We start from the raw sequence: 13,205 nt of genomic DNA on the forward strand, positions 1-13,205 counted from the left end.
GTATACTGTCATCAAAAAATCTTCATTGTTGTTAACATGTCCCAAAATATGTGGATTGCTCCACTTCATAAATCCAAATATTTTGGCACTGAACAGGAGGTGCACATCCTTTCAGAGTAAAGTCCCAGATCTACAAATCAACAGTGCCCCCTTTTGGCCATTCAATATGTACTACACCAACAGAAAGCAATACACAGTTGAAGCTTGTGCAGCAGCAATCTGTCAAACTAATCTGATTCATATACAAGTGATACCCAAATGACAGTCTGTTGCTGATTGTTGTTTAAAAGAGTGCATTGGAAATCTATTTATATTTACTCATGTGAGTTTTAATACTTTTCTAGACTATAGAATTTGCTGTGACTTCAAATTTTGCGTTCTTCCCACAAATTTAATTTTAGTTAAGTAGAATTTACAAAGGTGCTATTTATAAAGAGATACACAGCTTTATGTTCATAACACAAACTGAGAGGAAAACACCATTTTCCTTGGTGTCTCTCTTGTCTCTCTGTAGGACATGTTACGTCTTGAGGCAGAGGTAAAGAGCCTCCATGCTGCTGTAGATCAGATCCAGGTCACACTTGCTTCCCCTGAACTCAACAAGCTCAGCCTCAGGGAGCAACTCACACAGAGACAGGTAAACACAGCGCTTAATACCGATTCTTAGAGAAATACTGTACATACGCATAACATGTGCATACAGTTACAGTATGTTGTTGACAAACTGTATCACTACATGTGCAGCTGTCTTACTCTCTAATATCCCATCTTTCCTCCTCCTCAAGCGTCTGCTGGTAGAAATGGAGGGTTTTAAACGGCAGGTGGCTGCAGTACAACAATGTCAGAGCGCCCTCAGGCTACCAGAGGAGGTAGTGGCTAGTCTTCCTATCTGCCGCACAGCTCAGTCTCTGCAGCAAGAGGCCAGCCAGCTGCAGCATACCACCATACAGCAGTGCAACATCCTGCAGGTAGATTGCAGTTCTCATATTATTATTGCTGTTAATTTTCTGGCAGATATAAAGTTACAGTTCATATAAATAAAAGAAACAGAGAAAGTAATGTATTATAATACATTTAAAGTGTGTTGAGAATATTTTCCAAAAGATGTCACATTTTCTGTCTTACAATATTTTTGTTTCTCTTTTTCTCTTAATTGTGAGTTTTTTTTTCAAATAAATGTTTAATAATTACTTCTAAGCAGCAGTTATATAGTTTTCCTCTATCATTTGTTGAAGTGGGTGCTCTGAGTTCTGCTCTGTAGTGTCTCCACAAGCCCTCTCAGGAATGTTTGTGTTTTCTTTTAGCCCCCATCAGAGTGGTATTTTTTCCCTGGCCTTTGGTTCTGGGCTGGTTTTGTTGTCAAGTTATTTGTAGTGACAATTCAAAGGATGAGGCACTTTCAGACACAATGTGGATTGCAGTCGTCTCGAGAATCTTAGCCATTCAAACAAAACACATTCTATCTAACAAGAGCTGAAACAATAAATCTGCTATGTGCTCACATTGTTCTCGCTCAAGGTCGTATTTGAGATGGACTGCACATTCATTACTATCCAACAACAATATTCATGATCTTGTCATAGGAATTTATCCAACAAAGACCAAGGAAGGCCACAACGAGCAGAGGAATTTTGTGTTTAACATACCTCACTGTGCCAATGTAAGCACAGAGCAGACGTGTCTGTAACTGCGGCTGTAGCTAAGGAGGTAGATCGGTTCTTCTCCAATCAGTAGTGTTTTATGTTGGTTCAATCTTCAACCTTCCCGGTTTAGATCTCAGGATATAATTGGGGAAGACACTGAATCCACATTGCACCCAATGCCTTTTTCCATTGGAAGTTGCTCCAAAAGAGAAATTTAAATCTATTATGAAAGAAATCTTAACAGTTTTTTTAAAATTCTCTATTGATTATTGGCAGACACAAATTGGCATGTGAATACACTCAGTGACATCTGTAGGTGTTACTGACCTTTGACATCCATATGGTGTGTTTATAGGCAGGCCTCAAAGATCAACTAGCTCACACATGATAGTTTCTCCATTTTTGCCCAAGATGTTATGTGTTTTTTGTTTTTTTTTACAGGAGGCTGTGGTGCAGTATGAGCAGTATGAACTGGAAGTGAAAAACCTCCAGAGATTAATAGAAGATGCTCATCGTATCATCCAGGACCGGCCCGTCTCCACCAACAAGATACAGGAACTTCAGGCTCAGATACACCACCACGAGGTATGAGAGGACACACGCTTTCTTACATTTTGTCTTTTCTTTATACGAGAATGTCAACATGAAAGTATAAACATCTGAAAACCAGCATTGTGCACAAAATATTGCTTTCTAATAGTAAATACTAATCTCTTCCACACTGGAAGCCCTGAGCTCGGTCTGATTGTCACTGTTCTAAAAAAACAAAACAAGAATGAACCCTCACAACCAACTTTTGCCAATTTTCTAAGGTTTCTAGGGATTTTGCATGTAGTTAGTACTACTATAACTCAAAACGATGCAGTACATTTTTTTGTGCTTCATTTTGGCTGCATCAAATTTGCTGTGATGGGATGGCGGTCCTGGGTATTACTCTGCCTTTTGCCCATTGGCAGCTTGGATAGGCTCCAGCTACCAGTGACCCTGAATTGGATGGTATAGCTGGTATAGAAAATGGATGGATGGATTTTGGCTGCATCATATTTGGTTGATCTGAAGTTGAGAATTTCTATGACGGGTTCAATAACATCAGTATTCATGGTATGCTCTCTGTATTATGATGCTGTTTTTATTCTCTAATTTACAGTTGTGATGAGGCAGAAGTTAAACTGTCCATTTTCATTGGATATTATGAATTGTCTAAATTAATTTCATAGTTCTCAGAAGTGTGTAGGGAGTTCAAAGTTGAGTGCTTCTGAATGTACATAAAGTTTAACACCATAGAGAGTGATTGTTTGACAGTGATTTTCTTGACCAGCTACTAGAATTTCTACTTTATTCTTTCATAAAACCTCAAAATGTTTGCCATTTATGAAAATGACTTCACTGATGCCTCAAACATCTTTTCTAATGAATTTTTGAACATTAAAGTATCGAGATCAAGAAACCGAGAACTCAGGTTTCCTGTGCTTTGCAAAAAAGAGAAGTTGAGGCAAAAGGAAACGTACTACTTAATGTAGTTAGACCTGACTCATTCTGTAATTATAGTATCTGAAGGTATCATTATGGCTGTCATTGTTTGATGTAGACTTTCTCATTAAGGCTTCATAAAACATTAATTAAACATTTTATTTTCAGAGCAGTTGAAGCTTACAGCAGATAAGGGAGAGTATTGTGTTTAACTTTTGCGCATTCCTTCTTTATCTGATGCCGCATGCGACTACATCCTGCCTGGGTAGATGGCACAGTTTTCACCTGCGATATGTAAGCATTGTGCTTTCTGGTGCAGTTTTACTTTGCTGAGTAAGTGTGTTTGATCTCTCATGCAGAGAGAAAGATTTAGAAAGAGAGGGGGGGGGGGGGGGAGCAGAGTCCTGCAGAGAAATGGATCAAATCTCCATATAGGCAGCACATTTTCAATCCTCTATATTTTGCCCTGCACGGCTCTGAAAGATGTTTATCTACTGCCGATGCTCGACAGGGAACATGTGAATTCAGCTGTCTTCAGATTTTTTCTTGTCTCTGCACTCTGTTGCTGCAGCTTTGCATGACCCCATGATTATGTCTGAGTTTGATCTCTAATCTAAGTATATAGCTGCAACCCCACTGGCCGTTTTAGTCACATGACCTGATTATCAGTGCATTGACCATCTGCGGGACAGAAGGCGTAGAGGAAGGAGGAGGAGAAGTGGAGAAGGAGGAGCTGGATTCGGCCTGCTGGCTGTAATTTGACACCAGCTCTGTCATTCTCCCTTCCGAGCACTCCCCCTCTTCCTTCAGCTCTCTTTTGTTAATAGGAATCTACACCGAGGGTTGATGGAGACGGGAAGCGGCAGGCCGAGAAAGGGGGTGGGGGAACAGGCGTGAGGTCACTTCCTGTTTTTCCCCTGCCATTTGTCTATGTGTACGAGAGGGAGTGTCTGAGGGATTTTGAAGTATTTCTGTGAGGTTCTCTGCCTCAACCAAACATCCTGTCTGTTAGCCTCACCACTGATCTGAGTCACCCGCCTCTGAGTTGCTGCGATTGGCTCAGAGATACAGAGGAAAGATACAGAGAGGGAAAAAGAGACAGTGAGGCAGTGCTATTCTCTTTCTACACTTACACACTGTGTAGCTAAAAGAGGGAGACTGGGGTGAGAAGAGAATGCGTCTGCTCCACTTACCCTCCTCACACCGGCACCACATCCAACGCTGAACCAGCTCAGCCGCCCCCTTTCTCTCAGGATCCTATTTAACCAGGAACTATTGATCATCTGCTGTTGACTGAGCCACACTCTCCTGATCCCGGGGGTGGTGGTGTTTTTTCTTTGGGGGGATGTTTTGACAGGAGCTGGCCCAGAAGATCCGTGGCTACCAGGAGCAGATCGCCTCGCTCCACTCCAAGTGTAAGATGCTAACAGTGAAAGCCAAACATGCCACCATGCTGCTGACGGTCAGCGAAGTGGAGGGCCTTTCAGATGGCATGGATGAACTGAGTGATGAGGAGCTGCCCAGTGCTATGGCACACAGCACCTCAGCTACGAACAAGCAGCTTCCAGCACACCCCTCTGTCGTTATGGTGAGTGGGAAAGACTTTCTATTGGATATACACAATCACATAGTGACATACAAGCTAAATGTATGGCTGTGCCTGTAAGTGTGTGTGTGTGCTTGTGTGTGTGTTTCTGATGTCTCCAAAGTGTTCATACAGTTCATTTCAAGGCAACATCATTAATTAGCCTTAAGTTATACTTAATTAAGGGACATATGATAGTGATAGCTATGATTACAGTTTAAAATATGTTAAACCTTATATTTTGGTTTTAGTGGTTTTGGTGCCCACTTGCCTCTATACTATACTATGCAAAAAGCTGTAAAAGTAAAGTGAGGATGTTTTCAACAAAGCTTCTAAATAAAATCAGTAGTTGGTGCAACTTGCTTACCTTTAAAACAGCAACTTGCAGACAGTTTTTGAAGGCACTCGACAGGTCGTTTGTTCAAAATTAGTATTCTACAACTCATCTGTGGATGTAGGATTTCTCTATTGCTTCTGTCTGTTCAGGTAATCCCAGACTAACTGATCATGTTGAGATCAGGGCTCTGTGGGGGCTATACCATCTGTTGCAAAACTCCTTATTTTCTTGTCAATGAACATGGTTCTTCATGAGTCTGGCTGTATGTTTGAGGTTCTTGTCCTGTTATAAAACAAACTTGGGACGACTCAGGTTCCTTTTTGATAGTTCTTTCTGATGGATATGAAGCTAAAATTCAAATCTAAAATCTTTTGAATTTCCCTCACGGGGGGGAGGAATAAAGTAGTTTATTTTCTTTTCTAAACAATTTAGGAACCTTAAACTCTTACACAGTACTGAAAGGGTTCAGAATACGTCTTTCCTCTCTTAGTATTATACCTTCTGTTTCTCCTTTTTCTTAAATGTTTGCATTGCATAGAAAGTCCAGAGCATATTTTCTCCTCATTATCTCTTCACCTCAAGTGTTGCTATTTTGGCAGTCTCCACTCACATCACTGATACCTTGCTTAGCCACTTCTCTTTGCATCACATTAGCTTGAATCTGTAAGCTTGCTTGTGCCATGTCATCCTGAGCATGATCTTTCATTTTTTTAATGTATTTGCATAGAAGTAACCACATTTCTTCCGTTTCTGCCATCTCGTCTGAGGCTCTGTTTCTGAATCAGATTTCTGTCCTTCTTGGCTCAGCCACACTGCACAGACGTTGCAGTGGTGTGTTTCGTCTCTTCTGCCCAGGAAACAGGATATGACTGCATTATGCATCTATGTGTTTGTGTGTAAGAAGAGCATGATAGGTTTGTGTGTACTGCTGTAGTTCTTGCTGTTGGATACTTTGCATCTGTTACTACAATGTTCCGTTTCAGTGAATTTATCTGTATAAAACCATTGAGTTTCTTATGTGCTCCTGCTCTCTGTTGCATTGCATTGCATCATAAAACCCGGGAAAAATCCTTCAAATCTAACAAGGTCCTGAGTCAGTGGGCCAAGTTCTGCATTATCTGCCAAAAAGCGGCCCAGCAGAGCTTGGCTCACATTTCAGCTCTGCCTCTCTGCTGAAGCACGCAGACACTGACAACTGTCCTACTTCTAGGACAGCTGCTGCAGTCCCGCTCTGTTTTAGCTAAGCCATGCGTCAGCTATTCTTGGTATGATTTGGTTTTTGATACTCCTGGGGATTTTAATGAGATAACTTCATAAGTATGACTTTGACTTTCTTAATTGCACTTCTACACCAGTTTGGAAGTGGTTTTGTGGGTTCCACATACAAAGAACTTGAGAAACTGTTATGAAAATCAGGTGACTGTGATTCTGAAACTATAACTCTACAGTATGCAAGTTTGTGCTGTGAACATTCACTGTGTACTTACTCCATGTGTCATTGTCAGCTTCCGGGTAAGGGTCATTCCTTTACCCCAATGTATCCAGTCATTTTCAGTGGAGTCTAGTGTCCAGCCACAGAGCAATGTTACCCTGACCTCTGTCTCTCTAATGCTGTGCTATAACAAAGTGATCCAGTGTTTGCTATCAATACCAGTAATATCACCTAATCAGTCTTGCCTGTGTGAAATTTGATTACTCACTACCTAATTTATCAGGAACGTGTGTGTGCTCTTTGCAAACTACCTAACTTGCTTTCCTCCATTAATTTTTATGCCCTCTCTTCTTCCTCCCCTCACTCCTTTTGATCTGGCTGTTTTCTGTTTGGTCCTCCTCCCTTTTATCATCCCGCCTGCTTCTTTGATGTGTTTTGGTTTGGTTTGCGGTGCGTATCTGTGATCAGATGACAGCCGGCCGCTGCCACACACTCCTCTCCCCTGTGACAGAGGAGTCAGGGGAGGAGGGCACCAACAGTGAGGTTTCCTCTCCCCCTGCCTGCCGCTCCCCCTCTCCAGGGGCTAATGCTGACACTCCTCTTAACCAGGTACTGCAAATCCCACCCCAGTAATCTCCAGCCTGCCCAGGTTCCATGATCACCATCGTCTATTTGAGATCTGACACCTCAAACCTAAATTTTCTAAATCATTAGAATCATCATCATTAGAAACTACCACTTTAAGCTTTAAAGTAAAATAAAAATGTCCATTTTAACAAGTCATAAATTAAGTAATTAGTCATCCGTATCTAGTGTTTGAAATTACTGGAAATGGCCTCTGGCCTCTGGGATGAGATTATTTCACTGTTTGCTCATGCAAACCCAATGACATTGAAGCAACTATTACTGCTGTATTTGTTATGAATTAAGGTCCAGTGACTGAAAAATATTTAGACAATTAGCTTGCGTTTGATGATTCTGTCCTATTCTATTTTCAAGATAGACCTACTTCTTAAAGTGGACATGTTTTTTCTGCACCCCATCCCTTCCCATACTCTCCACAATCTGTACACACTGACTTCCATTGTCAGCAGCATGTGTGTTTCAGATAGTTGGAGATTTGCGTCGCCGTCCCTGCTTTCCCTGATTATCAGCATTATGTTGCATATTTACTTGCAATGTTGTTTGCCACTTGGGTTTTCGCAGAATGAGAAAGTGAATTGCCGTTATCACTGCTAAGATAAGAAAAAGTAGTTTTTGTATAAGCTGTGACAGAATGTTGGAGCAGTGAGACAGCAGCACTTTGTCGTCACTTTGTCTGTACTGCTGTTTTCTGAAGAGTCAAGTGAAAACCCTTTAAGTCAAAAATAAGTCAGCTGATATCCAGGAATGTGACAGAAGGAGAGTATAGTTGGTGGAAAGTCATGTTGTATAACATGATTCGCCATTAATTTGAGACATGACTTCAGCTCTATTTTCACTTTAATGTCCCAGGGAGTTGTATAGTTTTGTAAAGTTTTAATCTGAGATTGAAAATAGATTAACTGTTGACAAGTTTGTTTTTTGTCTTTTAAATCAATGCACGTGTGTTGAGCGCTTTGTGTATGTCATATTTGCCCCAAATGTGGCAGTTTAAATCCACTGTTTATAGCATGTTTGGGGATATAAGGACATATCAGAACTAGAACACATTTTGATCATCAGAACACTGTTTCAAGCGTGTATTGCCTAGTGATCTGACACTCAGCCACACTCACTGCTTCATTGTGAAACAGGGTCGAGGTGCACTAAGCAGAGCACCCCTCCAGGAACTGTACGACCCGTCGATGGAAACCAGTGCTGCTAACTTGGATGACCTGCAGAGATCTTGGGAGACACTAAAGAATGTGGTACGTCTGTTCATGAGCTCCACAAGCTAAAAAAAAACCATTACAAATTAATGCTGTGTCTCCACATGCCACAACCAGGACTTTCTGTGTTGAATGCAAGTCACAGTTTAATGAAGGTAAAAGTTTTGGGTTTGGTATGACCGTTGAGAGCCTGTCTTAAAGAAGGCTACATTTGTACCAAATTAGGACTTACCTTTGAATCAATGCCTAATGCAAACCAAACAGTATCACAGAACACCTCTGCCACGAATCATAAGATGAATACCATCTGACAGCTCAATTTTGCTTTCCTTTCTCTCCTGCCACAGATCAGTGAGAAGCAGAAGAGCCTGTATGAGGCTCTGGAGCGGCAGCAGCATTATCAGGAGTCCCTCCAGTCCATTTCCACCAAGATGGAGTCCATTGAGGGGGCGCTCAATGAGAGCCTGGAGCCCAACAAGACCCCCGAGAGCCAGATGGCTGCCCACCAGGTTAGGAGGGCAGGGGGGGCTTGAGGTTTGGAGATATTTGGAAAGTTGTGTTGTGTTAAAGAGTTAAAATGATAGAGAAGCAGAATGCAGGGCAGGTAACAATTGTTAAACTAGCGATATTATACAGAAATGTGTCAGACTGGAGACAGCTTTTGTGAGGATACAAAGATGGTAAGCAAAACAAAAAAAAATGTCTGTGTGAAGACAGAGAATGATTGAGGGGGTTGATATTGCACTAGGCTGTGAAATGGACTGCTCAGCACATATCTCCGTTGCTATGCCAACGTCACAGCTAAGACCGACACAACTCATTTTTGTAACACCACTATCAGGCAGTTTGGACGAATGGTCTTTCCTTGTTGTCTCATCATCTTCTTCTCCTTTAGTAATTCTTAATTCCTGTCAGCTCTTTTTTTTTCCAACTTTCACGTATTTCTCATCACTGTCCGTGTAGGCGCTCATGGATGAAATCCTGATGCTGCAGGATGAAATTGCTGAGCTCCACACGTGTTTCTCTGAGGAGCTGGCAGACAGTGACAGTGAGGGGGAGGCCGGTGACCAACTGGCCCTCCAGTCCACTCTCACCGTACTGGCAGAAAGAATGGCCACCATTCGCATGAAGGCTTCTGGGAAACGGCAACTGCTGGAGGTAAACACAAGAAGAAATCCTACTTGTTGTTTTAATCTGTAATATCTGGAAATCTAACATGTTTGTGTTACTGATCACTATAGGAGAAACTAAGCGAACAGCTAGAGGAGCAGCGACAGGAACAGGCGCTGCAGCGTTACCACAGTGAGGCAGAGGAGCTCGACCACTGGCTGCTCAGTACTCGTGCCACCCTCAGCTCTGCCCTTCAGCCCCAAAATGAAGACATGGACATGGAGGAGCAGCTCATTGACTGTCAGGTCAGATTCACATTCCTGCTCTCATCAAAGACTTAGACTAGAGTTAGGAAGTTAGACTACATGAAAGTTTTTTAACTTGGTTTATCAGCGACAAACTGTCCCAAGCCAGATGGTTTACATTTGGAGCTCTCGACGATGGCTTTTAAAATATTTTTCACATTTTCCCAAACCGAAACAGTCAAAGAAAACTTGAATTTGAATTCCTTTCATATCTCAGGCATTGTATCAAGGTCTGTTTGCTTCTATTTTGTTAAGAGGGAACTATGAAAGACTGACGTGAGTATCTGGCTGCATTACTGTTCCAGAAATAGCACTCAGATTCATTCTCTTGGTATTATGTTACTGCTGCACATAAACTGCAAAGGAAATTTGCAAAACTTTATGTGTGTGAGAGTTTCAAAACCGAGAAGAAGTTACTTTAGTAGTTTTTTTAAGCTCTGACTCTGTATCTTGTCCTTCCTCTGTAAGCCTAAGCACTGTACCAGTGCTCATCCATGTTTCCATGGTGACAGCATCTTGGCTTTAACTGTGTCCTTAAATAGACTTCATTCTGGTCCGTTATGTAGAAATTAATATTCCAGTTTTACAAATCAACTATTTAGCAAAAAAGGAAAGAGACTAAATAGAGAAGTTTCTCTCTTGAAATATTTGGGCCTAGTACTACCCATACATCTTATTATCACGTTATATATCATAAGCAGACACTATACAGTGCTGTGCCTCTTGGGGAATCATCTGTGTGGGTGTTGATTAAATGTTCTGTGATCATCGCCTCTTTCTCCCTGCTTTTCTTTTCTTGTCAGAATAGAAATCATAAATATTAGTGTTGCACATGCTCTGCATTTAGGATAAATGAGATTAGGGTGATGAAATAAATGGTAACAAAGAAAAAGCATTGATCTTTCCCTCATAATTTATTCCTCCGCAGCTATAAAGTTAGTTTTGTAAAAAGGAAATCAACACTTTGAAGTGTGTTTGTAGCAGCTGGGAGACAGTAAGCTGATTATAGCTCACATAGCCTCCTTTGGTGCTCAGGTCCAAAAGTCCGGCTTTTAGGGTAAAACCTTTTGAAAGCGTGGATTAGTAGATTTGGTGTACATCAACTACAAAGGCAAGATACTAGATGTTATAGGATATGACTTCTAATTTGGTGTGATTTTAATTTTAGAAAAGATTTATTTTAGAGGCTATTTGCATTGGAATAGAATTATCAGTCCAACATGAACCAGTCTTTTCACTGAAATACTTAAACACGACAAGAAAATCACTACACTGTAAGCAGCTTGAAAACCACTGAAGCATAGCATGTTATTGGTCAGTGCTTAATGAAATACTTTCATTAATCTGAATTTATCGGCGCACGTTTTATTATACAATAACAGTTTTCACCTATGATGCACTTGTTTTAGTCGAAACAAACCAAAAACCTGCCAGAGATTTTTCTTCCTTCTCCAAAAGCAAAAGTGAAATGTTTTGAAATTTGAATTAAAACATCATTAGGTGTGCCAGAGTGATCGACCGATGAGGAAGTAAAAAGGGAAAAGAACCTTAGTTTTCTTATTGCTCTCTTTTACATTTGCCTGTTCCAAGAGGTGAAGTAGGATATTGAAGGAAGCCAATTAAGCCTGGGAAAATGAGTATAATCGCGGTTTCCAGTAGACATTTCAGCCAGTGTAACTCTTCTGATTTCAGAACATGCTGTTTGAGATCGAGCAGAAGGTGTCGTACCTGTCAGAGCTATCCGTCCACAGTGAGAGTTTGCTATTAGAGGGCCGCGCTGAAACCAAGGAAGAGGCGGAGCAGCTCTCCTTCAAACTGCGCTCCCTCAAAGACAGCCTGATGGAGCTGCAGCAGATGCTGCAGGACAAGCAGGTCGACATACAGGTGAGATCAGTATTCAAGTGTGTTTTATTTCCACATCATCTACATTCTGCTCCATGTTTCCTTCTCCCTGCTTCTGCATGCCTATTCTTGTGCTTTGCTGTCTTACGCTGAACTGGGTTACAGCATCAATGGTGGTATTGTGCAAAAAGTACTAAAGGACATTCATGCCCTTTCATAAAAGTCCACTGTTTTAGACTATGGAACAACAACAGCCTGTGTCTCACAGTGGGCCACAGATGCCAAACAAAAGGCTGCTAACTCATCACATGCAAACACTAAATGCAGTCCATCAGGTGTATTTCTGATGACACAACATTACCTTTTTGTTTTGTGCTTTATGCCTGGGGAAAAATAGATTTTCTCTAAAACCTCTTCATTGAAATGTATGTAAAAAGGCACCCACATGACCTGAGCTGCTCTCCTTCCTGAAAACGTCCTTTTGCTTACTTATGACATTCCTCAGTCAATCTCTCCCTAACGAATGAGAAAGCAACATTGTCATTCCCTCATTGTTTCTCAGTGCTGATAGTAATTTCTACTTTACTGCAAATATCAATAGTTATCTTTTAGGAATTACACAAAAAATTCATGCATTACCACTTTACTATTCCTTACCAAAACATTTACTTAACTTTGGCAGTAGAACTCCTCCTGGCAGTAAAAATGACAGCAGTAACTGCTGAAAAATGCTGCCTCTATGTTAAGCGTTACCCCGAGATCTGTCTTTCTTCCAGGGCTCGTTGCAGGAGCAGGACGACAGTGATCTAGACTCGACGCTGTCCCAGAGTCCTAATGTCCAGGATTGGCTGTCTCAAGCCCGTTCAACACGCACACAGCAGCAACACAACAACCTGATTCAACAGAGGGTGAGACTAATTTCAACTTGTTTAATATATCTTAAAAAAGCCCCTTTGCTTTTTAAAACCTTGAGCGCTATTAATTAACTAAATAAAACTAATATCGGTCTTTAAATAAATCCATTGAAAACTGAATGTAAGTCCCTATATGAATAAATCTGATGACAGCATTATATTTTCTAGGAGCTGCAAGAGCAAGTGGCCACGCAGAGGAAGCTGCTCCAGTCTGTAGCTAATGTCGGGGAAGAGTTATTCAGTCAACACAACTCACCTAATGGGGACAGGTACTTTGGATTTTATTGTCACCTAATGTTTCACCACTTAATATTAGCTTTATATATTATCCTTTCTTGATAAGAATATGGTTGATATTGCAAATCTGGCTATTTCAAACCAGATAATGACTATAAACAATTTTAGGAAAAATAATATGTTCTGGAAAATGGAAATCTTAAATATTTGCTGGATTTTGACCACACCACAGTATTTGCATTGCATAAATGTTGCAGGGAAGAGATACTGGTAAATGAAAACACCTCCTCTCCCTCCCACAGTGAGGTGTCCATCCCTGGTGGAGTGTTGCTGGAGTCTGAGACCGTGTCTCCTCAGGATCAGTTGAGACAGAGGTGGGAAAACTTAAATAAAGATCAGAACACCAAGCTGCAGCTTTCTCTCACCTCTCTGGAACAAGACCAGCTCAGCCCGGTATGCATGCCTGACACTGTGGATTTT

At 41.2% G+C, this 13,205-nt stretch overlaps 1 protein-coding gene across 2 annotated transcripts in view; it reads left to right on the forward strand.

The window, feature by feature from the left end:
• The window catches only part of syne1a (spectrin repeat containing, nuclear envelope 1a), a 113,652-nt gene that overhangs the window by 74,286 nt on the left and 26,161 nt on the right, over window positions 1-13,205 (forward strand). For both annotated transcript variants that reach the window (XM_075459619.1, XM_075459620.1), the window contains 13 exons: window positions 515-637; window positions 786-968; window positions 2,085-2,228; window positions 4,471-4,701; window positions 6,936-7,076; window positions 8,243-8,356; window positions 8,665-8,826; window positions 9,281-9,475; window positions 9,559-9,732; window positions 11,425-11,616; window positions 12,351-12,482; window positions 12,657-12,757; window positions 13,028-13,178. In XM_075459619.1, coding sequence (XP_075315734.1) covers window positions 515-637; window positions 786-968; window positions 2,085-2,228; window positions 4,471-4,701; window positions 6,936-7,076; window positions 8,243-8,356; window positions 8,665-8,826; window positions 9,281-9,475; window positions 9,559-9,732; window positions 11,425-11,616; window positions 12,351-12,482; window positions 12,657-12,757; window positions 13,028-13,178 — 2,043 coding nt within the window. The remainder of the gene's footprint in view (window positions 1-514; window positions 638-785; window positions 969-2,084; window positions 2,229-4,470; window positions 4,702-6,935; window positions 7,077-8,242; window positions 8,357-8,664; window positions 8,827-9,280; window positions 9,476-9,558; window positions 9,733-11,424; window positions 11,617-12,350; window positions 12,483-12,656; window positions 12,758-13,027; window positions 13,179-13,205) is intronic.

This window comes from Odontesthes bonariensis, chromosome 24 (assembly GCF_027942865.1).
Source record: "Odontesthes bonariensis isolate fOdoBon6 chromosome 24, fOdoBon6.hap1, whole genome shotgun sequence".
NCBI lineage: Eukaryota > Metazoa > Chordata > Actinopteri > Atheriniformes > Atherinopsidae > Odontesthes > Odontesthes bonariensis.